This window comes from Salmo salar, chromosome 22 (genome assembly GCF_965601325.2).
Source record: "Salmo salar chromosome 22, fSalSal1, whole genome shotgun sequence".
Taxonomy (NCBI): domain Eukaryota; kingdom Metazoa; phylum Chordata; class Actinopteri; order Salmoniformes; family Salmonidae; genus Salmo; species Salmo salar.
Genome location: NC_138312.1, coordinates 28,640,660 through 28,664,583, shown reverse-complemented (window position 1 = coordinate 28,664,583; position 23,924 = coordinate 28,640,660). Strand labels below are relative to the sequence as shown.

At 44.4% G+C, this 23,924-nt stretch overlaps 1 protein-coding gene and 1 long non-coding RNA gene across 4 annotated transcripts; one reads left to right on the top strand and one right to left on the bottom strand.

Moving 5' to 3' along the window:
* Positions 1-1,795: 1,795 nt before the first annotated feature.
* On the top strand, positions 1,796-23,262 carry klhdc8a (kelch domain containing 8A). 3 transcript variants are annotated; one of them, XM_082967460.1, is made up of 8 exons: positions 1,797-2,034; positions 13,162-13,583; positions 13,825-14,035; positions 15,093-15,257; positions 15,364-15,582; positions 18,171-18,272; positions 21,328-21,476; positions 21,558-23,262. In XM_082967460.1, the coding sequence occupies exons 2-8, from the start codon at positions 13,419-13,421 to the stop codon at positions 21,606-21,608; spliced, it is 1,062 nt and encodes a 353-aa protein (XP_082823586.1). In that variant the 5' UTR covers positions 1,797-2,034; positions 13,162-13,418; the 3' UTR covers positions 21,609-23,262. The 3 variants fall into 3 exon arrangements, with proteins under 3 accessions (XP_082823585.1, XP_082823584.1, XP_082823586.1); XM_082967459.1 differs by having other exon boundaries at positions 1,796-2,015; positions 21,328-23,262; XM_082967458.1 differs by having other exon boundaries at positions 1,796-2,034; positions 21,328-23,262.
* LOC106583116 (uncharacterized) lies at positions 4,594-6,717 on the bottom strand. The gene is made up of 3 exons (XR_006761399.2): positions 5,707-6,717; positions 5,511-5,576; positions 4,594-5,234 (listed from the first exon to the last, which is right to left on the bottom strand). It is a non-coding gene; the product is annotated as an uncharacterized LOC106583116 (long non-coding RNA).
* Positions 23,263-23,924: the final 662 nt, after the last annotated feature.

Here is a 23,924-nt window from a genome sequence, read left to right as displayed (position 1 = left end):
ACAGAGTTCAATTCTCGGGCCAACTCTTTTCTCTGTATACATCAATGATGTCGCTCTTGCTGCTGGTGATTCTCTGACCCACCTCTACGCAGACGACACCATTCTGTATACTTCCGGCCCTTCTTTGGACACTGTGTTAACAAACCTCCAGACGAGTTTCAATGCCATACAACTCTCCTTCCGTGGCCTCCAACTGCTCTTAAATGCAAGTAAAACTAAATGCATGCTCTTCAACCGATCGCTGCCCGCACCTGCCCGCCCGTCTAGCATCACTACTCTGGACGGTTCTGACTTAGAATATGTGGACAACTACAAATACCTAGGTGTCTGGTTAGACTGTAAACTCTCCTTCCAGACTCACATTAAGCATCTCCAAAATTAAATCTAGAATCAGCTTCCTATTTGGCAAAAAAGCATCCTTCATTCATGCTGCCAAACATACCCTTGTAAAACTGACTATCCTACCGATCCTTGACTTCGGCGATGTCATTTACAAAATAGCCTCCAACACTCTACTCAGCAAATTGGATGCAGCCTATCACAGTGCCATCCATTTCATCACCAAAGCCCCATATACTACCCACCACTGCGACCTGTATGCTCTCGTTGGCTGGCCCTCACTTCATATTCGTTGCCAAACCCACTGGCTCCACGTCATCTATAAGTCTTTGCTAGGTAAAGCCCCGCCTTATCTCAGCTCACTGGTCACCATAGCAGCACCCATCCGCAGCATGCGCTCCAGCAGGTATATTTCACTGGTCACCCCCAAAGCCAACTCCTCCTTTGGCCGCCTTTCCTTCCAGTTCTCTGCTACCAATGACTGGAACGAATTGCAAAAATCACTGAAGCTGGAGACTCATATCTCCCTCATTAACTTTAAGCATCAGCTGTCAGAGCAGCTTACAGATCATTGCACCTGTACATAGCCCATCTGTAAATAGACCACACAACTACCTCATTCCCATATTGTTATTATTATTTTTTGATCCTTTGCACCCCAGTATCTCTACTTGCACATTCATCTTCTGCACATCTATCACTCCAGTGTTTAATTGCTAAATTGTAATTATTTTGCCACTATGGCCTATTTATTGCCTTACCTCCCTAATCTTACTTCATTTGCACACACTGTATATAGCATTTTGTATTGTGTTATTGACTGTACATTTGTTTATTCCATGTGTAACTGTGTTGTATGTGTCGAACTGCTTTGCTTTATCTTGGCCAGGTCGCAGTTGTAAATGAGAACTTGTTCTCAACTGGCCTAACTGGTTAAATAAAAAATAAAAAATAAAATAATTTAAAAAATGAAGTATAGATGAACAAAAGTGAAGTTATGAGAAAAGCTTTGAGCTTCATGATGTAGGCTGCTGTGGTGTATGGTATTCCAGGCCATACAATGTGCCTACAGAGGACATTATGATAGATCTAAACGACTTAATTCAATGGCACTGATACACAGACATTGACAGAAAAAGTTGTGTTAAATGATAAACGCAAACAAAAGGAATATTAGATATAACATTTTATTGACATAATTCTGCAGAGCTATGTACTCACTATAACATTTCATGCAGTGATTTGGGTTGAGTCTACTGAAGGCAATAAATGTGAGTGATTTACTTTTTATGCAAAACTACTTAAAATTAAAATGCATAAATGTGTGTCAAAGTGCGATGTGGGTTATCGGTACAGCACAGTCTCTTTCCGATTTCCACAGTTAATGTATGAATGACAATTAGTAGGCTACGGTGAAGGCAGAAATGTATATTTCAGGTGTGACCCACACAATGACGATGGATGGAAGTGGCTGGGTTTGTTTAAAAATGTTTTTAAGTGTGCGGTACCACAAGAGACTGCCTGTTTCACAGCGAGGATAGAAGGGGGAGGGTGTGTCTATTAGGCTACTTGAGTGGCTTATTGCACTGAAACCTCTCTCCATCTCTCAGCCTGGCCAGGGGAAACGCCGACGGATAGAAGGCATGGGAGCACCTGGACCGCGTGAAGATCGTAATGTAACTGAGAAGGATTAATGTAAATATTGTCGTTTTTAATGTGACCGACAGATCGTTGTGTGCGCCGCGTCCGCTTTGGGATCAACTTCTCTGGGGAGTGTGGCTGCACCTCACGGTGTTATGAAAAATCAGTCGCCGGAAGCTCTGCAGCCTCTTATTGTATGTGGGGTCTTCCTATTCCTGATAATAGCCTTACTTCTACATACAAAACGTTGTTTCAGTACACCAGTAATTTATTTTTGGTTGGCTGTGTCATTCAGACGAAATGCGGCGTAAATAAAGCAACGTTGAATGGATATTGTAGGCTACAGAAACAACTAAGTTATTAGCATCCTTAACGTTGATTTTCACATACCTCAGTGTATATTGCGCTGACTGGATACATTGTCATTTGATTTGATCATACAAAGCCTCACATATTGATCTTGTTCATAAATCTTCTGTTTGAACTTATGCCGCGTTCAGATCATGTCGGAAACTCTGGACGTCCGAGTTAAAATGAACGTAAGTTATTTACGTAGAGCTTCCGATTGGTTGATTCTGGTTACTCCCAAGTGGGAAACTCGGGATCCGAGATCTTCTGCCTAGGTTATCAAGTCGGACATTTCCGTCTTTCCGACATGATATGCATGCGGCATCAACAGACACTTCCGCTTATGCTCAATTGCCCTGGGGATGAGATCAGTTTGAACTATGTGAGTATTGAAAGACTTTCAGGTCATCATGATGCACCTTAATACAAAACAGATAAAAGTGTGCAATACATTCCGTAGATTATAAGCCTATTATTCATGGTGGTACACCTATTATCTATTTTTATGTTCTAACTTGTTATTTTTACAAGTGGTAAGATGATGATGATGAGGATTGTGATGATGATGATGATGATGATGGTGTTGTTGTGGTGGTTGTTGTTGTTGGTCATGATGATGATGACTGTGCTTGTGGTAGTGATGAGGAGATTGATGCTGAAGATAATGAATAATGACTCATGCATTATTCTGTCTGAATTGTCATCTGTTTGTTATGCTGTCTGAATGTCTCACCCCCAGCCCAATCGCACGCTATACAGCTAGGAGCAAGGCTGAGAGATCTGGGACACTCTCTGAGCTGAATATAGACTGAAATCCCCTTTCCCTTTCCTGAAATCTCCTTTCCTCCTTCTCTCCTCTTCCTGTCCTCTCAGCGCTTATTGATTAATTTCAATCACAAACACCCTGTAGATCAGTGAGCTTGTGCATTGAGCTACTCTGTGGGATTTATTTTAGGCCAGCTCTGGCCTGTCAGTCTGCTACCTCTCACTGCTGGGGAGCCTTGGCAGTCCCCTACCCCCTCGCCCCTCTCCTGCTCCCTGCCTCCCTCTCTCCTACCTCTCCTGCACCCCCCATCTCACTGGCCCAGGCAGCACAGCAGAGAGTGACACAAGGGAGTCCAGTTCTGCTGACAGAGAAATTAAATAGGGAGACCTGGTCCTGTAGGCTCTCATTTCTTTCTCTTACACACACACACACACACACACACACACACACACACACACACACACACACACACACACACACATACACACACACACACACACACACTCACACTCACACTCACACTCACACTCACACACAGACACACACACACTAGTAATTAAGTATAAAACCCTAGGGATTGTGTCCCAGGCTCCCCAACCATCAATAACTCTACTTGTTCTTTATTGCTCTCTCAATAATCTCTCTCTTTCTCTACCTCAGCAAAACTCTCTCCTTTATCCCACTCCTCCTCAATACCCTCCTCATCTCTCTTTCCTTCTTTTTGCTCTCTCTGTCTGCACTCATGCCTTCTCCAGGCTGCCACGTTGGATAAAGTCATTCTAATGGGGCTCTTTCACAGCAGCCAGTGTACTGAGTGTCCGTGTGTCTCCAAGTGTGTATGCATGTTTGTTCCCAGGGGGTATTGTGCAATATGTCTCAATTGAGTATACCGTCCAATGGCTTACATAACAGAATGCCTAAAATATGTGTCCTCAGTTTTATGCCTTGATACCTCAATAAATAATGAAACATGTTCAATTTGGTTTAAATAATGCAAAAACAAAGTGTTGGAGAAGAAAGTAAAAGCACAATATGTAAAAAAGCTAACGTTTAAGTTCCTTCCTCAGAACATGAGAACATATGAGTCTTCAATATTCCCAGTTAAGAAGTTTTAGGTTGTAGTTATTATAGGAATTATAGAACTATTTCTCTCTATACCATTTGTATTTCATATACCTTTGACTATTGGATGTTCTTATAGGCACTATAGTATTGCCAGCCTAATCCCGGGAGTTGATAGGCTTGAAGTCATAAACAGCACTGTGCTTCAAGCATTGCTAAGAGCTGCTGGCAAACGCAGGAAAGTGCTGTTCGAATGAATGCTTATGAGCCTGATGCTGCCTACCGTCAGACTGCTTTATCAAATATCAAATCATAGACTTAATTATAATATAATAAACACACAGAAATACGTGCCTTAGGTCATTAATATGGTAAAATCCAGAAACTATCATTTCGAAAACAAAACGTTTATTCTTTCAGTGAAATATGGAACCGTTCCGTATTTTATTGAACGGGTGGCATCCCTAAGTCTAAATATTGCTTTTACATTGGACAACCTTCAATGTTATGTCATAATTTATTGAAAAATTCTGGAAAATGAATTATGGTCTTTGTTAGAAATAAATGGTCTTCACACAGTTCACAACGAGCCAAGCGGCCCAAACTGCTGCATATACCCTGACTCTGCTTGCACTGAACGCAAGAGAAGTGACACAATTTCCCTAGTTAATATTGCCTGCTAACATGAATTTCTTTTAACTAAATATACAGGTTTAAAAAAAAATATATTTGTGTATTGATTTTAAGAAAGGCATTGATGTTTATGGTTAGGTACATTGGTGCAACGATTGTTCTTTTTTCGAGAATGCGCTTTTGTTTACCATCACCCGTTTGGAGAGGTTGTAGTAGGCTGTGATTCCATGATAAATTAACAGGCACTGCATTGATTATATGCAACGCAGGACAAGCTAGTTAACATAGTAATATCATCAACCATGTGTAGTTAACTAGTGATTATGTTTAGATTGATTGTTTTTTTATAAGATAAGTTTAATGCTAGCTAGCAACTTACCTTGGCTCCTTGCAGCCACCAGGTTCTTTTGATGCTGCACTCGCGTAACAGGTGGTCAGCAGTCTCCTGCAATGTAATCGGCCATAAATCTGTTAATTGGCCGATAGGGAGACATTCTATCTAAGTTTTTGATGTTTTCATTTCTAACTGCCACACCGCCTTGTATCCGCTTGTGCTGCCTGTATGTACGCTGCTGGGTTACTATGGAAACCATTGGTCTGCTTTTACAGCAGCTGTTTACTCACATGCAGACAGCATACAAACACACACACACACACACAAGCGATGCCAGGAGGGTGAGACAGACATTAGCCTTTTAACAGAGCGAGATTAGATACTTACTTGGCCAACTATTCCTCCAGCTCTGCCAACAATCTACCACAACTCTCTTCTCCCTGGTCCTGTGTTCTGAAACCCATGTTCATTTATTTAGATAGAGCTATGTGGGGCTGCTAATTGCTGATAAGAAAGTAAGACGTATGAGAGAGAGAAAGAGCAGTAGCAGTGTAGCGGAGAGAGCTGACATTCAAGACATTACCTCAGCCTCCTCTCAGCGTTGCTATTGTGTATTAACCATCAGTATCGGTGTATCAGTCATCAGATATTGGTCATCGGGTCAAACCCCCTGAGAGAGAGAGAGGTTAGATTTAATGAGGGATGTGCCCACAACCTCACAATCAGCCTTGGTCCTTTAGTCCAGCACCACTAACGCGCCTGACTCAACTACTCAACTGCCGGGCCTTGACTATCTCTATTGCTGTGTGGTAGTATTGGGCTGTAACAAAAGCCTGCACACCCTGTAGATCTCCAGGACCAGGGTTGGTAATCGCTAAGCTCGGAGTAGAGCAGCTCCAAGAGATGCATTTGTCTGTTACAAATAGGAAGATGTAGCTGAGAGTCAACATCTGTCACTGTTAGTTAATGTGCTACTGTGTGTGATGATGTCGGTACATTCATACTGTACAACATGTTGTGAAGGAAAGGGAACTGCGTCCCATCAACAGCGGAGCCATTTAAAGTAAATCAAACATCATTGTTGTTGTTATTGTAATGTTCATAGACAACAACAACAGCGAGGCACAAGGCAGGCACCATTTATTTTGTCTGAAAGCAGGAGAGCATTGCTGATGCTAATGAATGCAATCAGAACAGAGTATGAAATCCTTCGAAACAACTTTTTTAATGATGAGAAGTGACGATGAGATTTTCTGTAGGGAGAATGTTCTTCTTGTTCTTGGTCTTCAAAGTGTAGTAAGCAGTAACGTTAGCCTTCAGGGTGGTATGACGCTGTGAGAGACTGCCTCCCTGAAATGTACTGTACTTAAGCTGTGTAAACAAAGAATAATAGCATGAGCAGTATACTGCAGTATAGCAAGCCCTCAAGCTAGTAAATCACTATGGTAAAACTGCTGTGAGGAGTAATGTATGAAAAGGTACTACATTACCAGTTTTAACAACGTAGGTTTGATTCTATCCTCCTCTGGTCTGTGTCTGGGAGTTGGTCTAATGGGGCCAGTACTGTTATTGAAATGTGTTAGGCATGAGTCATCCACCTTATTGTGAACAGTCTTGTATGAGTGGAATAAAGCTGTGTTGGACTGTATTTACACTGAATGACCAGCAGTTTTATAACGTTAGCAATGAGTGGCTCTCCTGGGTGTCAGTTTACTTAAGCCCACCCCAGCGTAAACACTGCTATTAGAGCAGGATTAAGACCTGCTACAAAAAACCCTGACTACTACACACACACACACACACACACACACACACACACACACACACACACACACACACACACACACACACACACACACACACACACACACCCCTTGCCCTGACTCCACTGCTCACACTTCAGTGGTTCTGAGGTGTGGGGAGTAAAGCACTATTTGAATACTGCAGGCTAATTAAATGTTAGTTGTTAAACAATCCCTTGCTTGGCAGTTTTCACCCGAGAGAGCGAGAGAGAGAGAGAGAGAGAGAGAGAGAGAGAGCAGATGGAGTGGGAGAGAGAGGAGAGACAATAGGGAGACCATTGGGAGTACGCCATCACCACGATCAAACCAAGCTCCTTGTATCTTAAACATGGACTAATAGCTTTGCTGAGGATTACATTGTAACTATATAGGCAGCCGACTCGTGCCTATATAGGGATCGAAGGAGACTAACTAACTAATTAAAAGTATGAAAAGAGACTCATGCTGATTGTGAATGACTTCCTTGGGTGCTGGTGGGACTACTGTTGATCTCAAGCTGTTCAAGCAGTTAATTTAAAAAAAGACGTGGCGAAGCAAATCGGTTACTGATTGCAATTAATATGCTCTGCAAGGCACGCCAGGAGAAAGCAATTCTGTCTCACTAACAAGACTCTGCCTGCCGGGTTCAGAGTGGAGAACAACACCACAGCTTTTATTTGCTGTTATGCTTTCCTTCTTTAATCCATTATTAAAACCAAACCAAGTAATATACTGGCTGGCTGGCCATCTGTACCCTGGCCTTGCAACTCCAAAACGTGTCACTGTTTCTATGGTAACCCACTCCTTGCTCTCAAAAGTTACACAGTGGAGAAATTTTTTTTTTCTTCTAAAAGAAGCGTCTATCTTTCTTTATTCTCTTTGTGCATGCATCCTTCCTTTTATTTGTCTGCAGAGAGAGAGAGAGAGAGAGAGAGAGAGAGAGAGAGAGAATGCATTACCAGGGTGGAGGAAATCTTCTAAGCGTTTATAGTTTTATTGGTTAGGTGTAGGTCAAGTCCCGTACACCGCTTTAACCTTATCATACCTCAAATGACCCATAAAGGGACCACTCTGAACATTTCTGTAGAAGAGTCCACCATGCAAGCTGGTCCTGGGGCTCTGTTCACAAACACAAACAGACCCCAAAGAGCCCCAGGAAAGCAACACAATTAGACCCAACCAAATCATGAGAAAACAAAAAGATAATTACTTGACAAATTGGAAAGAATTTACAAAAAAACATCGCAAACTAGAATGCTCTTGGCCCTAAACAGAGAGTACACAGTGGCAGAATACATTACCATTGTGACTGACCCAAAATTAAGGACATCTTTGACTATGTACAGACTCAGTGAGCATAGCCTTGCTATTGAGAATGGCCACCGAAGGCAGACCTGACTCTCAAGGGAAGACAGGCTATGTGCACACTGTCCACAAAATGAGGTTGAAACTGAGCTGCACTTCCTAACTTCAAACCCAATTTTAATAAACTCCCATATCTATTGGGTGAAATACCACAGTGTATAGGGAACGGGGATACCTAGTCAGTTGTACCACTGAATGCCTTCACCTGAAATGTGTCTTCTGCATTTAACCCAACACCTCTGAATCAGAGAGGTGCAGGGGAGTGCCTTAATCGACATCCACGTCTTCGGCACACGGGGAACAGGGGGTTAACTGCCTTGCTCAGGAGCTGAACAACATATTTTTGCCTTGTCTGCTCAGGGATTCGATCCAGTAACCTTTCGGTTAAAAGGCTACCTGCCACCCCTATACAACCTATATTTATTTATTTATTGAGTGAGTGAGTGAGTGAGTGAGTGAGTGAGTGAGTGAGTGAGTGAGTGAGTGAGTGAGTGAGTGAGTGAGTGAGTGAGTGAGTGAGTGAGTGAGTGAGTGAGTGAGTGAGTGAGTGAGTGAGTGAGTGAGTGAGTGGGAGTGAGTGAGAGAGAGAATCTGATGCTAGTTCTAGGTCCCAAAAAACAAATCTTCTGTTGGATCTGACAATTAATCTTGATGGTTGTACAGTCGTCTCAAATAAAACTGTGAAGGACCTCAGCAGTACTTTGGTCTGATCTCTCTTTTGACAAACATATCAAGAATATTTCAAGGACAGCGTTTTCCCATTTCCGTAACATTGCAGAAAAGCTAATCCATGCTTTTGTCACTTCTAGATTAGACTACTGCAATGCTCTACATTCTGACTACCCGGATAAAGCACTAAATAAACTTCAGTTAGTGCTAAACACGGCTGCTAGAATCTTGACTAGAACCAAAAAATGTGATCATATTTCTCCAGTGCTAGCTTCCTGTTAAGGCAAAGGCTGATTTCAAGGTTTTACTGCTAACCAACAAAGCATGACATGGTTTTGCTCCCACCTATCTCTCTCCGATTTGGTCCTGCTGTACATACCTCCCGACCCCTCCTGTCTCAGCCTCCAGTATCTATGCTGAAATAGTTTGTGTCGGGGGGCTAGGGTCAGTCTGTAATATCTGGTGTAATTCTCCTGTCTTATCTATGACCATGCCTCAGGACTACCTGGCCTGATGACTCCTTGCTGTCCCCAGTCTACCTGGTCGTGCTGCTCCTGCTGTTTCAACTGTTCTGCCTGCGGCTATGGAACCTTGACATGTTCACTGGACGTGCTACCTTGTCCCGGACCTGCTGTTTTAGACTCTGTCGCTCTACTGCACCTGCTGTCTCAAACTCTGAATGCTTGGCTATGAAAAGCCAACTGACATTTACTCCTGAGGTGCTGACCTGTTGCACCCTCTACAACCACTGTGATTATTATTATTTGACCCTGCTGATCATCTATGAACGTTTGAACATCTTGGCCATGTTCTGTTATAATCTCCAACTGGCACAGCCAGAAGAGGACTGGTCACCCCTCAGAGTCTGGTTCCTCTCTAGGTTTCTTCCTAGGTTCTGGTCTTTCTAGGAAGTTTTTCCTAGCCACCGTGCTTCTACATCTGCATTGCTTGCTGTTTGGGGTTTTAGGCTGGGTTTCTGTATAGCACTTTGTGACATCAGCTGATGTAAAAGGGGCTTTCTAAATACATTTCATTGATTGAGAGATTGACTAACTAAACTTCCATTGTTGAATGTGCCAAACTCACACTAGTTCCCTCGCAGGAAAAAAAATACATACTGAAATAAGCCAATTATATTTGAGTGATGTGGACCCAAGCACTTCGTCTACTAAAGGCTTTTTGTCAATGAAGCCTAATGATATCCATATTTTATGTTACCCACCTACACTCTCAGTGTGATGTGTGGGGGTGTTAATAGGTTGTCACTGCTCAGTAGAAATAGGTATTTTGTAAGTGATCCTGTCGCTACCAGGATTTTAGCTGTGGACTCTTACGTCATTTATATTTGACTTTGTAGTCATTTACTGAAGCAGATGCTCTTATTTAAGATACTCTTTGAAAAGCTAGGGTTTCAGATGTTTTCAGATGGGCAGGGACTCTGCTGTCCTAACTTTAGGTGTAGAAGGGCCAAGAGACCAGAGTTGGCAGAACGTGGTGCTAGAGTTGCAGTTGTCCAGATCGGAGATGTCATGTGACTGGATTAGGACCTGTGGCCCTTCCTCTGTGAGGTATGGTCATACCCTACGAATGTTGTAGAGCATGAACATGCAGGACCAAGTCACTGCTTTGATGTTTGCAGAGAACATGTTGTCCAGGGTCATGCCAAGGCTTTTTTAACTCTGGGAGGGGGACACCGTGGAGTTGTCAACCATGATGGAGAGGTCTTTGAGCAGGCAGGCCTTCCCCAGGAGGAAGAGCAGCTTCTTCTTGTCTGTTGAGCTTGAAGTGGTAGGCCGACATCCAAGCTGAGATATCTGCCAGGCACACAGAGATGCGTGTCGCCACCTGGGTGTCACAAGGGGGAAGGAGAAAAGTAGTTGAGGATCATCCGCATAGCAATGATAGGAGATATCATGTGAGAATATGACAGAGCTGAGTGTCTTACATTTACGTCATTTAGAAGACACTCTTATCCAGAACGACTTACAGTAGTGAATGCATACATTTCATACATATTTTGTATAAATTTTTTCTGTGCTGGCCCCCCGTGGGAATCGAACCCACAACCCTGGCGTTGCAAACACCATGCTCTACCAACTGAGCTACAGGGAAGGCTGGTCTTGGTGTATAGAGAGGAGGAGAGGGCCTAGAACCAAGCCCTGGGGGACACCAGTCATGAGAGTACATGGTGCAGATACAGATCCTCTCCACTACACCTAATAGGAGCGGCCTGCCAGGTAGAATGCAATCCAAGAGTGTGCAGAACCTGAGACACCCAGCCCTGAGAGGGTGGAGAGGAGGATCTGATGGTTCACAGTGTCGAAGGCAACGGACAGATTTAGGAGGATGAGAACAGAGGGGAGAGAGTCCGCTTTGGCAGTATGAAGAGCCTCCGTGACACAGAGAAGAGCAGTCTCGGTTGAGTGACCCATCTTGAAGCCTGACTGGTTAGGGTCAAGAACTTCGTTCTGAGAGCGATAGCGAGAGAGATGCTCAAAGACAGCATGCTCAAGTGTTTTGAAAAGAAAGAAGGAATACCGGTCTGTAGTTTGAGTCAGAGTGTTGGTTTCTTAAAAAGGGGAACGACTGCCAGTGGTCAAGGATAAGTTGATGAGGAAAGTGAGGAATGGGAGAAGGTCTCCAGGGAAGGGAAGAGGTCAAGTGGGCAGGTTCTCGGGTGGACGGACCTCACTAGTCGCAAGATTTCATCTGGAGAGAGAGGGGAGAAAGAGGTCAAGGCGCAGGGTAGTTCTGTGTGAAAGTGAACAGTGGATTCAATAGGCTGAGTGAATAAGGAGCAGATGTCGTTAAACTTCTTTTCAAAGAGGTTGACAAAGTTGTCCGCAGAGAGGGAGAAGGGAAAGGGAGGGGCTGAGGATTAAGGAGGGAGGAGAAGGTGGAAAAGAGTTTTCTCGGGTTAGAGACAGAAGGTTATAATTTAGAGTAATACAAAGTGCATACAGAGCAACAGAAGGTAGAGAGGTGGGAGTGGAAGGATGATAGGTCCTCTGGAAATGTAGTTTTCCTCCATTTTCGCTCAGCTGCCCGCAGCCCTGTTCTGTAAGCAGTGAGTCACTCAGCCAATGTTTCAGGAGGGGAGGGCCAAGCCGGGTAGGAGGAAAGGGGACAGTAAGCCGGGTAAGAGGAAAGGGGACAGTGCGAGTCATAGGATGCGGGAAGCGATGAGAGTAGGGTTGAAGAGGCAGAATCAGGAGAGAGGAGGGAGAAGGGTTTAGCAGAAGGGAGAGATGATAGGAGAAAAGAGGAGAAAGTAGTGGGGGAGAGAGAGAGTGAAGATTGCGACATGGTGCATGACCATCTGGGTAGGGGCTGAGTGACTAGGGTTGGAGGAAAGGGAGACAGAAAAGGAAAGTAGTGATCAGAGACGTGGAGGGGGTTGCAGTGAGATTAGTAGGCGAACAGCATCTTGTAAAGATGAGGTCAAGCATATTGCCAGCCTTGTAAGTGGGAGGGGACTGGCAAAGGGTGAGGTCAAAAGAGGCAAGAAGGGGAAACAGAGTTGGAAAGAAATTACTTGAAGGCAGATGTCAAGAGGTTGGTCTCCAAGGGACGAGTGACAGTGACAGCATGGAATTCAAATGAGGGTATGGTCAGGTGAGTGAGGGCGAAAATAAAAATCCCCACTTAGGAGAAACGAGTAGTTCCGTGCCACCGTTGTGACGACCAGATGATCTCGGACTATGAAAGAACACTGAGCTGATCCAACATGCGGCTGCTGCTGCTGTCACACTGTCTGTGTGGGTAGAAGAAATAGGTTACAGGCAAGAACTAGACACGGAGAGAGAGGAGGAAGAGGGAGGGGGATGTGGGGAAGGGAAGGCTGGTTGCCTGGTTACTGATGGATGTTTTCCTCTGCTTGTAAAGCCCAATTCATCCTGATTTTGTACACAGCTAAAGAGGGCCATGACACATACACATAAACATACACACACACACACACACACACACACACACACACACACACACACACACACACACACACACACACACACACACACACACAGACACACAGCCAAAGGCCAGAACAGAACATCCAATCTATTCAATAGTAAATAGCTGTAGGTTGCTTTGATTAGAAGCATCTGCTAAATGACCATATTATTCTGAGTCAGTGGGAACTTAGACAAGTACTCTTCTATTGGATTATATTACATTGTCTTTCCTGTTCCATACTAATCATCCTTCCCTCCCATTTCCTCCAGGACCTAGTACGAGCCAGTGGTCAACTCCAGGGGAAGAGCCTCCGGTTGGGCTTTGCTGACCTTGCTCCATCCGCTATCTCTGGTCTTCCACCTAGTTCTCTGGATCTCCTGACAACACCACTCTCTCGACTCTTCCCGTTGACACGGCACTATACCCAGGGGTGCTAACCCTGTCCACCTCCATCTCTGGTTCCCTGGACCCACCTCTCTCTCACCTCTCCCCCAGCAACCCTTCCCGTCCCTGGGCCGAGATATAGATGTCTGTGCCCTCGGCCTTGGAGTTCCACTGGCAGAGCCTGGCTCGGCTGCCAAGCGGTCGTGTCTACCACTCCCTGGCGGAGGTGGGGGGGCAGATGTACATGCTGGGGGGCTGTGATGCTGCAGGGAGGCCCTCCCCAGCCCTGGAACTCTACTCTCCAGAGGTAGGTTGGAGCATACACACAAGCACGCACACACACACACACACACACACACACACACACACACACACACACACACACACACACACACACACACACACACACACACACACACACACACACACAAACACACAACCCACACACACACAAACAGACACAGGATTAAACACAGAACGCATCGGTTCAAACATTTACACAGGACTAATCAACCATGTAATTAATTACACTTTTTTGTTGTTTTCAGGGGGACCAATGGCTAAGCTTGCCCCCCATGCCCACCCCTCGGGCGGGTGCGGCCGTGGCGGTGCTGGGCAAGCAGATCCTGGTGGTGGGTGGTGTGGGGGAGGACCAGCGCCCTCTCAAGGTGGTGGAGGTGTACAACACAGAGGAGGGGAGGTGGAGGAAGAGGTGCGCCCTCAGAGAAGCACTGATGGGGGTGGCCGTCACTGTGAAAGGTGTGTAGGTGGGGGGTGGCTGTTGCTGTGAAAGGTGTGTAGGTGGGGGGTGGCTGTCGCTGTGAAAGGTGTGTAGGTGGGGGGTGGCTGTTGTTGTGAAAGGTGTGTAGGTGGGGGGTGGCTGTCACTGTGAAAAGTGTGTAGGTGGGGGGTGGCTGTCACTGTGAAAGGTGTGTAGGTGGGGGGTGGCTGTCGCTGTGAAAGGTGTGTAGGTGAGGGGTGGCTGTCACTGTGAAAAGTGTGTAGGTGGGGGGTGGCTGTCACTGTGAAAGGTGTGTAGGTGGGGGGTGGCCGTCACTGTAAAAGGTGTGTAGGTGGGGGGTGGCCGTCACTGTAAAAGGTGTGTAGGTGGGGGGTGGCCATCACTGTAAAAGGTGTGTAGGTGGGGGGTGGCCGTCACTGTAAAAGGTGTGTAGGTGGGGGGTGGCCGTCGCTGTAAAAGGTGTGTAGGTGGGGGGTGGCCGTCGCTGTAAAAGGTGTGTAGGTGGGGGGTGGCCGTCGTTGTGAAAGGTGTGTAGGGTGGGAGGTGGCCGTCACTGTGAAAGGTGTGTAGGTGGGGGGTGGCCGTCGTTGTGAAAGGTGTGTAGGGTGGGAGGTGGCCGTCGTTGTGAAAGGTGTGTAGGGTGGGAGGTGGCCGTCACTGTAAAAGGTGTGTAGGTGGGGGGTGGCCGTCGTTGTGAAAGGTGTGTAGGTGTCGGGTGGCCGTCACTGTAAAAGGTGTGTAGGTGGGGGGTGGCCGTCGTTGTGAAAGGTGTGTAGGTGGGGGGTGGCCGTCGTTGTGAAAGGTGTGTAGGTGGGGGATGGCCGTCGTTGTGAAAGGTGTGTAGGTGGGGGGTGGCTGTCGTTGTGAAAGATGTGTAGGTGGGGGGTGGCTGTCGCTGTGAAAGGTGTGTAGGTGGGAGGTGGCTGTCGCTGTGAAAGGTGTGTAGGTGGGGGGTGGCTGTCGCTGTGAAAGGTGTGTAGGTGGGGGGTGACACAAGGACATATATACTTGCATTCTGTACATGGCCAGATCCATGTTAATGGATCAGTTTCTCTCTCTCACCCTTATCTGTAGATGGGCGTGCGTTGGCAGTGGGTGGAATGGGTTCAGACCTGCTCCCTCGTAGTATACTACAGCAGTATGACCTGAGGAAGAATGTGTGGGCACTACTGCCCCCTATGCCCACACCACGATATGATGCTACAGCACACCTACTGGGCAACAAGATCTACGTGGCAGGTAAGGAAAGGGTGTGCGTGTTTGGGTGTCTGTTCATGCTTGTGTGCGTGTTTGCCAGTTTGCCCGTGTAATGTGTATTCTAAGTGTGTGTGTGTGTTCTCTTTAGGTGGGCGTCAGTGTAAGCGCACGTTGAAGGTCTTTGAGGTATTTGATTCAGAGACACGCTCCTGGAGTACACTACCCAACATGCCGTGTAAACGTTCGTACGGTGGCGTGTTCTGGGACAGTTCGGGGAGGCTGTGTCTGCTGGGGGGGCTAAGGAAGGGAGGGGGCCACCAGAGCTCCAAGTTCACCAAGAATGTCAACATCTTTGATACTAACCAGGGTAAGAACCACAAAAAAAACACATACACAAAACACATACATATGCATTTAAGTGCACTGATTTCCTCTCCAGGTACACAATAAAGTTATATTTCTCTCCAAATAAAAGCTAGCTGCACATACACACACCTCATACTCCTGGAAAAACGACTTATCTTCCGTCTCACAGAAAATTTATATCAAATGGTCAAATTGAAAAGAGACCAGGAAGAGAAAAGTAAGAGCCATACCCAGGTAAAAAATCGATAAGTAATTTCAAACAATAGGCTGTTTTGTCACGCATTTGAATTTTTCTATTTTTACCAGTCGAAGCCAAATGAAAGAAGCAGTGGGAGTCTGAATACTAATCTAACACCACGGTGAGAATGTCTGTCTGGCCAGCTGGCAGGCTGGCTGGGTTTTACTCCAGAGATATCAGACAGGCATTTACTCTACCTTCTTCCCTACCTTCCTCCTCACACACACTCATCACTCACACACACACAGTAAACAATAAGGCCCATTCACTCCCCCTCCCAATCTAATCTAAGTGGAGATGAATTGGGAGATGAGCTACAGTGAGGAGGGAGGGAGGTGTTTAAATTACAGGATTCAGAAACAGATTGCGTTATTATCTGCCTTCCTCCACAGATGGTCATGCTGTCTGCAACTATCACACTGGGATATTATACTCTGTAGCTCACTCATTGTTAGATTTACCCAGAGCCATTTATTTAGATATCTGAATATATGGCTCTGGATTGACCTAGAATTTAATGTCTTGAGAGAATGTTTTGAGAATTTTGACAGAAAATGTGTGTGCAAAATAGCAGCAACAAGGCAGTCTTGTGGGAGAAAACAGCTTGTTAATGAGATGTCGAAGGAAAATGGCAAGAATCGTGCAAGCTAACAGGCATGCAAATAACGGCGCAGAATAGTGGTGTGCAGAACGGCATCTCAGAACGCACAACTCGCCAGTCCTTGTCACGGATGGGCTATTGCAGACCATACCAGGTTCCACTCCTATTGAGGAGTGGAAAAACATCGCCTGGTCCATTGAATCCCGGTTGCTGTTGTGTCATGCTGATGGCAGAGTCAGGATTTGTCGTAAACAGCAGGAGTCCATGGCCCCATCCTGCCTTGTGTCAACGGTACAGGCTGGTGGTGGTGGTGTAATGGTGTATGGGATGTTTTCCTGGCACACATTAAGTACCTTGATACCAATTGAGCAACGTTTTCTTGCCCCAAAGAATTCGGGCTGTTCTGGAGGCAAAGGGGGGTGCGACCCGATACTAGATGGGTGTACCTAATAATAAACTGGCCACTGAGTGTAGATTACATTGATAAAAGTAGAATATTAAAAGGACTCCAATATACAAAGACAGACATTGACATAACTCATAACAATGTAGAGCACCGAATTTTCTAGTATCCAGAACTGTGTTCTCCATGTCTGTTTGACTGTAGCTCATCATGATCTGTTCAAAGGAAAACCACTGACTACCAAAGCTTCTACAAAACTGTAGAAAATACATCACACCAATGCACACTCTCTGTATACAAGATACACTCACACACAGCCCAGAACATACATTAACTACACAACTGCAATATCTCCAGTCCCTTCTAGTTCAACTATCTGTAGTAGAGCAACTAAACTCTCTGAACCTTTCTTCCCGCTAGTGTGTTAGTGTGTGCCCCTCCCTCTGAATCTGAAGGAAAAAGGGAACTTAGTGCTGAATATGATATGTTTAAAAAAGTTATTTGGAGGAAGCCCCTGAGAGTGCCAGCCAGCCAATACTTCAACAACAAAGGCCCTGGCAGTGAGTCGCAGAGCAGTGTGCCCGTCGCCAGCTGTGCTCTGCCTTATTCCCTTTCAAGCTCAAATATGGGCTGGATTGGCAACAGTTCATTAACAAAGTGCTTTTATCTGCTCTGGTTATGTTTTCGTCTCTATGTCTCTCTGTCTCCCTCTCTCTCTCCCTCTGTATTTCTCTTCCTCTCTCTCTGTGGAGCTGATTGTGAAGTCAGAGACACTAAACTCACGCAGGCTTGGGTTTCTTACAGACAACATAAAAGCTTTAAAAGAGTCTTTGAAAAACAAAAAATCTCCCTAGATGCTGTTTCTCTGAAATAGTTTCACTGTCTTTAGCAGCACAAATGTTTGCCTAAGTAGAAGTGTAAATAATATGCCAATTTACTGTAATAGTCATCCCCTGCCAACATATAACTTGTTTTTCTCCTTTGAAGCAAGTGAAGTGTTCAGATTGGATGGTTTTACAGGAAATGTACCATATTTTCTTATTTCCAATATCTGGGGCCATGACCTGGTAGCTTGATGTGTATGTGTGTGGACATTTGTATTCAAGGTGCGCACAGTATTTCTTATTGAGTTGTGGTGCCACCAGCATTCAGGCACACACCAAATTGTAACTGCAGAATTCAAAAATAAATGGAGAAAAAAAAAGTGTCACCTTGCTGGAGTTTTATGCAGTGGTCAAAGTTGATTGTACGCACACTTCCCTGCCTCCCCCACCCTTATTAAAATGAGGTTTATACTTGCACACACACACACACACTCTAACATCATCCTCTCCTGTCTCCCTCCAGGGTTGTGGTTGAAGTCAGAGGACACGGTGGCCATGAAGACTAAGAGGGCTGACTTTGCCTCATCTTTCCTCAGGGGCAGGATGGTCGTAGCAGGAGGACTCGGTGAGGGAGTGTAAATGGGAGTGTGAATAGGCTCATATATGTGTGTTTTTGGTCATGACAATGTGTGATGACCATATAGTGCATTCAGAGAGTATTCAGACCCCTTGACTTTTTCCACATTTTGTTACGCTAAAGCCTTATTGTAAAATGAATGAAATAAAACAATTCAAATCCTCATCAATCTACACACAATACCCCATGATAACAAAGTCAAACAGGTTTTTAGAAACTTTTTCTATTTTATAAAAACGAAATAACAGAAATACCTTATTTACATAAGTATTCAAACCCTTTGCTATGAGACTCGAAAATTAGGTGCATCCTGTTTCTATTGATCATCCTTGAGTTGTTTCTACAACTTGATTGGAGTCCACCTGTGGTAAATTGATTGGACATGATTTGGAAAGGCACACACCGGTCTACATAAAGTCCCACAGTTGACAGTGCATGTCAGAGCAAAAACCAAGCCATGAGGTCGAAGGAATTGTCCATAGAGCTCCGAGACAGGATTGTGTCGAGGCACAGATCTGGGGAAGGGTACCAAAAAAGGTCAGGGAGGTGAGCAAGAACCTGATGGTCACTCTGACAGAGCTCCAGAGTTCCTCTGTGGAGATGGGAGAACCTTCCAGAAGGACAACCATCTCTGCAGCACTCCACCAATCAGGCCTTTATGGTAGAGTGGCCAGACGGAAGCCACTCCTCAGTAAAAGAGACATGACAGCCCGCTTGACAGGACTCTCAGAACATGAGAAACAAGATTATCTGGTCTGATGAAACCAAGATTGAACTCTTTGGTCTGAATGCCAAACGTCACGCCTGGAGGAAACCTGACACCATCTCCACGGTGAAGCATTGTGGTGGCAGCATCGTGCTGTGGGGATGTTTTTCAGCGACAGGGACTGGGAGACTAGTCAGGACCGAGGGAAAGATGAACGGAGCAAAGTACAGAGAGATCCTTGATGAAAACCTGCTCCAGAGCGCTCAGGACCTCAGACTGGGGCGAAGGTTCACTTTCCAACTGGACAACGACCCTGAGCACACATCCAAGACAACGCAGGAGTGGCTTTGGGACAAGTCGCTGAATGTCCTTGAGTGGCCAAGCTAGAGCCAGGACTTGAACCCGATCAAACATCTCTGGAGAGACTTGAAAATACCTTTGCAGCGACGCTCCCCATCCAACCTGACAGAGCTTGAGAGGATCTGCAGAGAAGAATGGGAGAAACTCCCCAAATACAGTTGTGCCAAGCTTGTAGAGTCATACCCAAGAAGACTCTAGGCCGTAATCGCTGCCAAAGGTGCTTCAACAAAGTACTGAATAAAGGGTCTGAATACTTACAGTACCAATTCAAAAGTTTGGACACACCGACTTATTCAGGGGTTTTTATTTATTTTTACTATTTTCTACATTGTAGAATAATAGTGAAGACATCAAAGCTATGAAATAACACCTGTAATCATGTAGTAACCAAAAAAGTGTTAAACAAAGATTATTCAAAGTAGCCACCCTCTGCCTTGATGACAGCTTTGCACACTCTTGGCATTCTCTCAACCAGCTTCATGAGGAATGCTTTTCCAACAGTCTTGAAGGAGTTCCCACATATGCTGAGCACTTGTTGGCTATTTTTCCTTCACTCTGCGGTCAACTCATCCCAAACCATCTCAATTGGGTTGAAGTCGGGTGATTGTGGAGGCCAGGTCATATGATGCAGCACTCCATCACTCTCCTTCTTGGTCAAATAGCCCTTACACAGCCTGGAGGTGTGTTTAGGGTCATTGTCGTGTTGAACAAATGATAGTCCCACTAAGCGCAAACCAGATGGAATGGCGTATCGCAGCAGAATGCTGTGGTAGCTTTGCTGGTTAAGTTTGCCTTGAATTCTAAATAAATCACTGACGGTGTCACCAGCAAAGCACCCCCACAGCATCACACCTCCTCCTCAATGCTTCACGGTGGGAACCACACATGCGGAGATCATCCGTTCACCAACTCTGCGTCTCACAAAGACACGGCGGTTGGAACCAAAAATCTCCAATTTGGACTCATCAGACCAAAGGACGGATTTCTACCGGTCTAATGTCCATTGCTCGTATTTCTTGGCAGAAGCAAGTCTCTTCTTATTATTGGTGTCCTTTAGTAGTGGTTACTTTGCAGCAATTAGACCATGAAGGCCTGATTCACACGGTCTCCTCTGAAAAGTTGCTGTTGAGATTTGTTACTTGAACTTGGTGAAGTATTTATTTGGGCTGCAGTTTGAGGTGCAGTTAAATCTAACAAACGTATCCTCTGCAGCAGAGGTAACTCTGGGTCTTCCTTTCCTGTGGCGGTCCTCATGAGAGCCAGTTTCATCATAACGCTTGATGGTTTTTGTGACTGCACTTGAAGAAACTTTCAAAGTTCTTGAAATTTTCCAAATTGACTGACCTTCATGTCTTAAAGTAATGATGGACTGTCGTTTCTCTTTGCTTATTTGCGCTGTTATTGTCATAAATGGACTTGGTCTTTTACCAAATATCTTCTGTATACCACCCCTACCTTGTCACAACACAACTGATTGGCTCAAATGCATTAAGGAAAGAAATTCCACAAATTAACTTTTAACAAGGTACACCTGTTAATTGAATTGCATTCCAGGTGACTACCTCATGAAGATGGTTGAGAGAATGCCAAGAGTGTGCAAAGCTGTCATCAAGGCAAAGGGTGGCTACTTTGAAGAAACTCAAATATAAAGTATATTTTGATTTGTTTAACACTTTTTTGGTTACTACATGATTCCATATGTGTTATTTCATAGTTTTGATGTCTTCACTATTATTCTACAATGTAGAAAATAGTCAAAAAAGGTAATACATTTGCAAACATTTCTAAAAACCTTTTTTTGCTTTGTCATTATGGGGTATTTTGTGTAGATTGGAGAAAAAAACTATTTAATCCATTTTAGAATTAGGCTGTAATGTAGCAAATGTGGGAAATGTCAAGGGGTCTGAATAATGTACTTTCGAATGCACTGTATATTGACTGTATGAACACCGTGTGATGACCGTGCATGGTCCCCAGGTCACCAGCCTTCAGTTCTGGACACGGTGGAAGCCTTCCACCCTCAGAAGAGGAAGTGGGAGAGACTGGCTCCCATGGCAATGGCGCGATGCTCTGCCTCGTCCATCGTCATCAGGGACCGCTTGCTGGTGGTGGGAGGAGTCAACCAGGTGCTAGAATATTGCTGTGCATGTTGTCACACACACACACACTCGTCATTTACTATCTGTCTCTGTCTAACTGTCTTTAAGGTCCCTAGTTCAGCCCATGAGATCCTGTATGTGAAAGAGGAGTGTCTGTAGGCTAGAGGACACGACCCTTACAGGATGATTGACAGCAGGATGACGACAAGAAGATTCTGAATTCTAGAACATTCTATTCAAGATCAGTGGTTCCAGTGCTTTCATAATGGCTGCTGGTCTGGGACAAGTGCAATATGTTTCCTAAGATCTACAGAGGAATAGAAAGGATGGGGAAATAATGCCACAAACACAGAACAGTGCCCTCTGCTGGGTTGTCTATACACACTCAACTCCAACACACAGTGAGAGAACTTATATCACACAGGCTACACACACAGAGAATAGATCCCAATTATCACCATACTGACTCACATCGTACAAAATATTCTACACCAGGGATGGCCAACTTTGATGGTCGTGGGGCCCACTAAAAATCTGAACTCATCATGAGGGGCCGTAGTTACTCGCGGGTCTGCGTACCCACATGTGCACAACCACATTTCGAAATTGCGCCTTGTGTATTCTAAAAAAAGGCCGCCAGTTGCACATCCCTGTTCTACACACACGAGGAGCTGGCTTTCTCTGTGAATAAGTTATTCAGAAGAGTTTCAGTAATGAAAAGATTCCTCTTCACTGTGTGTGATCTCCCTATAGAGATTCTCAAGCTAGTCAATATTTTTTTACTTTTGCATCTATTGTTGTAGACTTACTGCTTGCCTTGCCTTAAAAGTTTTTTTAACTGGACATATAGATGTGATCTTAACAGGGAGTAAAGACTAAAGCAAGGTAATACATTTTGTATTGTTACTTAGATAAATGCTGTATATTTGTTGTGTATGAAATGTGTGCAGTTTGTCAACAGTTTGATATTCGTTACTGTAGATGCAAGTGACATGTTAGTGTACACCCATCTCTAACACCTAAATTAGTCAACTCCTGACATACAGTACAGTACAGTATGCAGTGGCTTGGACTAGCATGAAGACATGCACTTAACTGGAGTGTGCATATAGCATGCATGCAGACATAGCATGCAGATATCTGGAGCAAGTCAAAAATAATGTATATGAATTAACTGCACTGTACTGAAACAGAGTGTTCACTCATCAGGAGTTGACTATACCCACTGATGGAGGCTGCTGAGGGGAGGACTGGAATGGCTGGAATGGACTGAATGTATTGGTATCAAACACAACCATGATACCATTCCATTTACTCCATTCCAGCCATTATTATGAGCCATCCTCCCCTCAGCAGCCTCCACTGATACCCACATATTTGAATGGGTTGCCTATGGATTGCTATGGCAATAGGAATTATATAGGTGTGATATCATACTTTTATATATTTGTCAATGAGAAGATTAATCATGTAATGTCTGGTTTAGAGTATATATCAAATGGTGTATGTTCTTTAATCCTATTTAAGATCTGTTGGGGAGACTGCTCTTTTTAACATCCCCATTTAAAAAAAAAAAAGTTATACCCATGATACCTGCAATACTGGTTTTCGGTTCATCTGTTTTGGTTTGTTATTAGTGCACTGTGTATTGACAATTGATTAATGTGAAAATGTATTAATGAATAGCTTCATTCTCAGGATGTTATTAAAAAGCACAAATTACTGGATGAATACTTCTACAGTAAGTGTGGGTTCAATGGGGTATTCTTCTAACTTGATTAGAAAATAAAACAAAAGAAGCTTAACAAAATAATTCCATGGAGTGCATCCAGTTCCTTCCTGTATGTAGTATTCTTCTATATCATTCTTGTTTAATTCTTAATCTGTACTGTTAGATTTCAGTGCAGCCTTTTATATTATTGACCATAACCTGTTGTTAAGGAAACGTTTCATCCTCTGCCATATCAAGGATTCAGAGCTACAGTGAATTCAGAAAGTATTCAGACACCTTGAATTTTTCCACATTTCGTTACATTACAGTCTTATTCTAAAATGGATTAAATTGTTTTTTTGGCGATCATCAACCTACACACAATACCTCATAATGACAAAGCAAAAACAGGGTTTTAGAAATGTTTGCAAATGTATTAAACATATATAAACAGAAATACCTTATTTACATAAGTATTCAGACCCTTTGCTATGAGACTCAAAATTGAGTTCAGGTGCATCCTGTTTCCATTGATCATCCTTGAGATGTTTCTACAACTTGATTGGAGTCCACCTGTGGTAAATTCAGTTGATTGGATATGATTTGGAAAGACACACCTGTTTATATAAGGTCTACAGTTGACAGTGCATGTCAGAGCAAAAACCAAGCCATGAGGTTGAAGGAATTGTCCGTAGAGCTCCGTGACAGGACTGTGTCGAGGCACAGATCTGGGAGAGGGTACCAAAAAATATCTGCAGCATTTT

Excerpts from the sequence above, each read along its gene's own strand:
- klhdc8a (XM_082967459.1), top strand. The coding sequence starts at position 13,419 with ATGTCTGTGCCCTCGGCCTTGGAGTTCCACTGGCAGAGCCTGGCTCGG. Across the intron at positions 13,584-13,824 it reads TGGAACTCTACTCTCCAGAG|GGGGACCAATGGCTAAGCTT; the intron begins GTAGGTTGGAGC and ends TGTTGTTTTCAG. Across the intron at positions 15,583-18,170 it reads CATCTTTGATACTAACCAGG|GGTTGTGGTTGAAGTCAGAG; the intron begins GTAAGAACCACA and ends GTCTCCCTCCAG.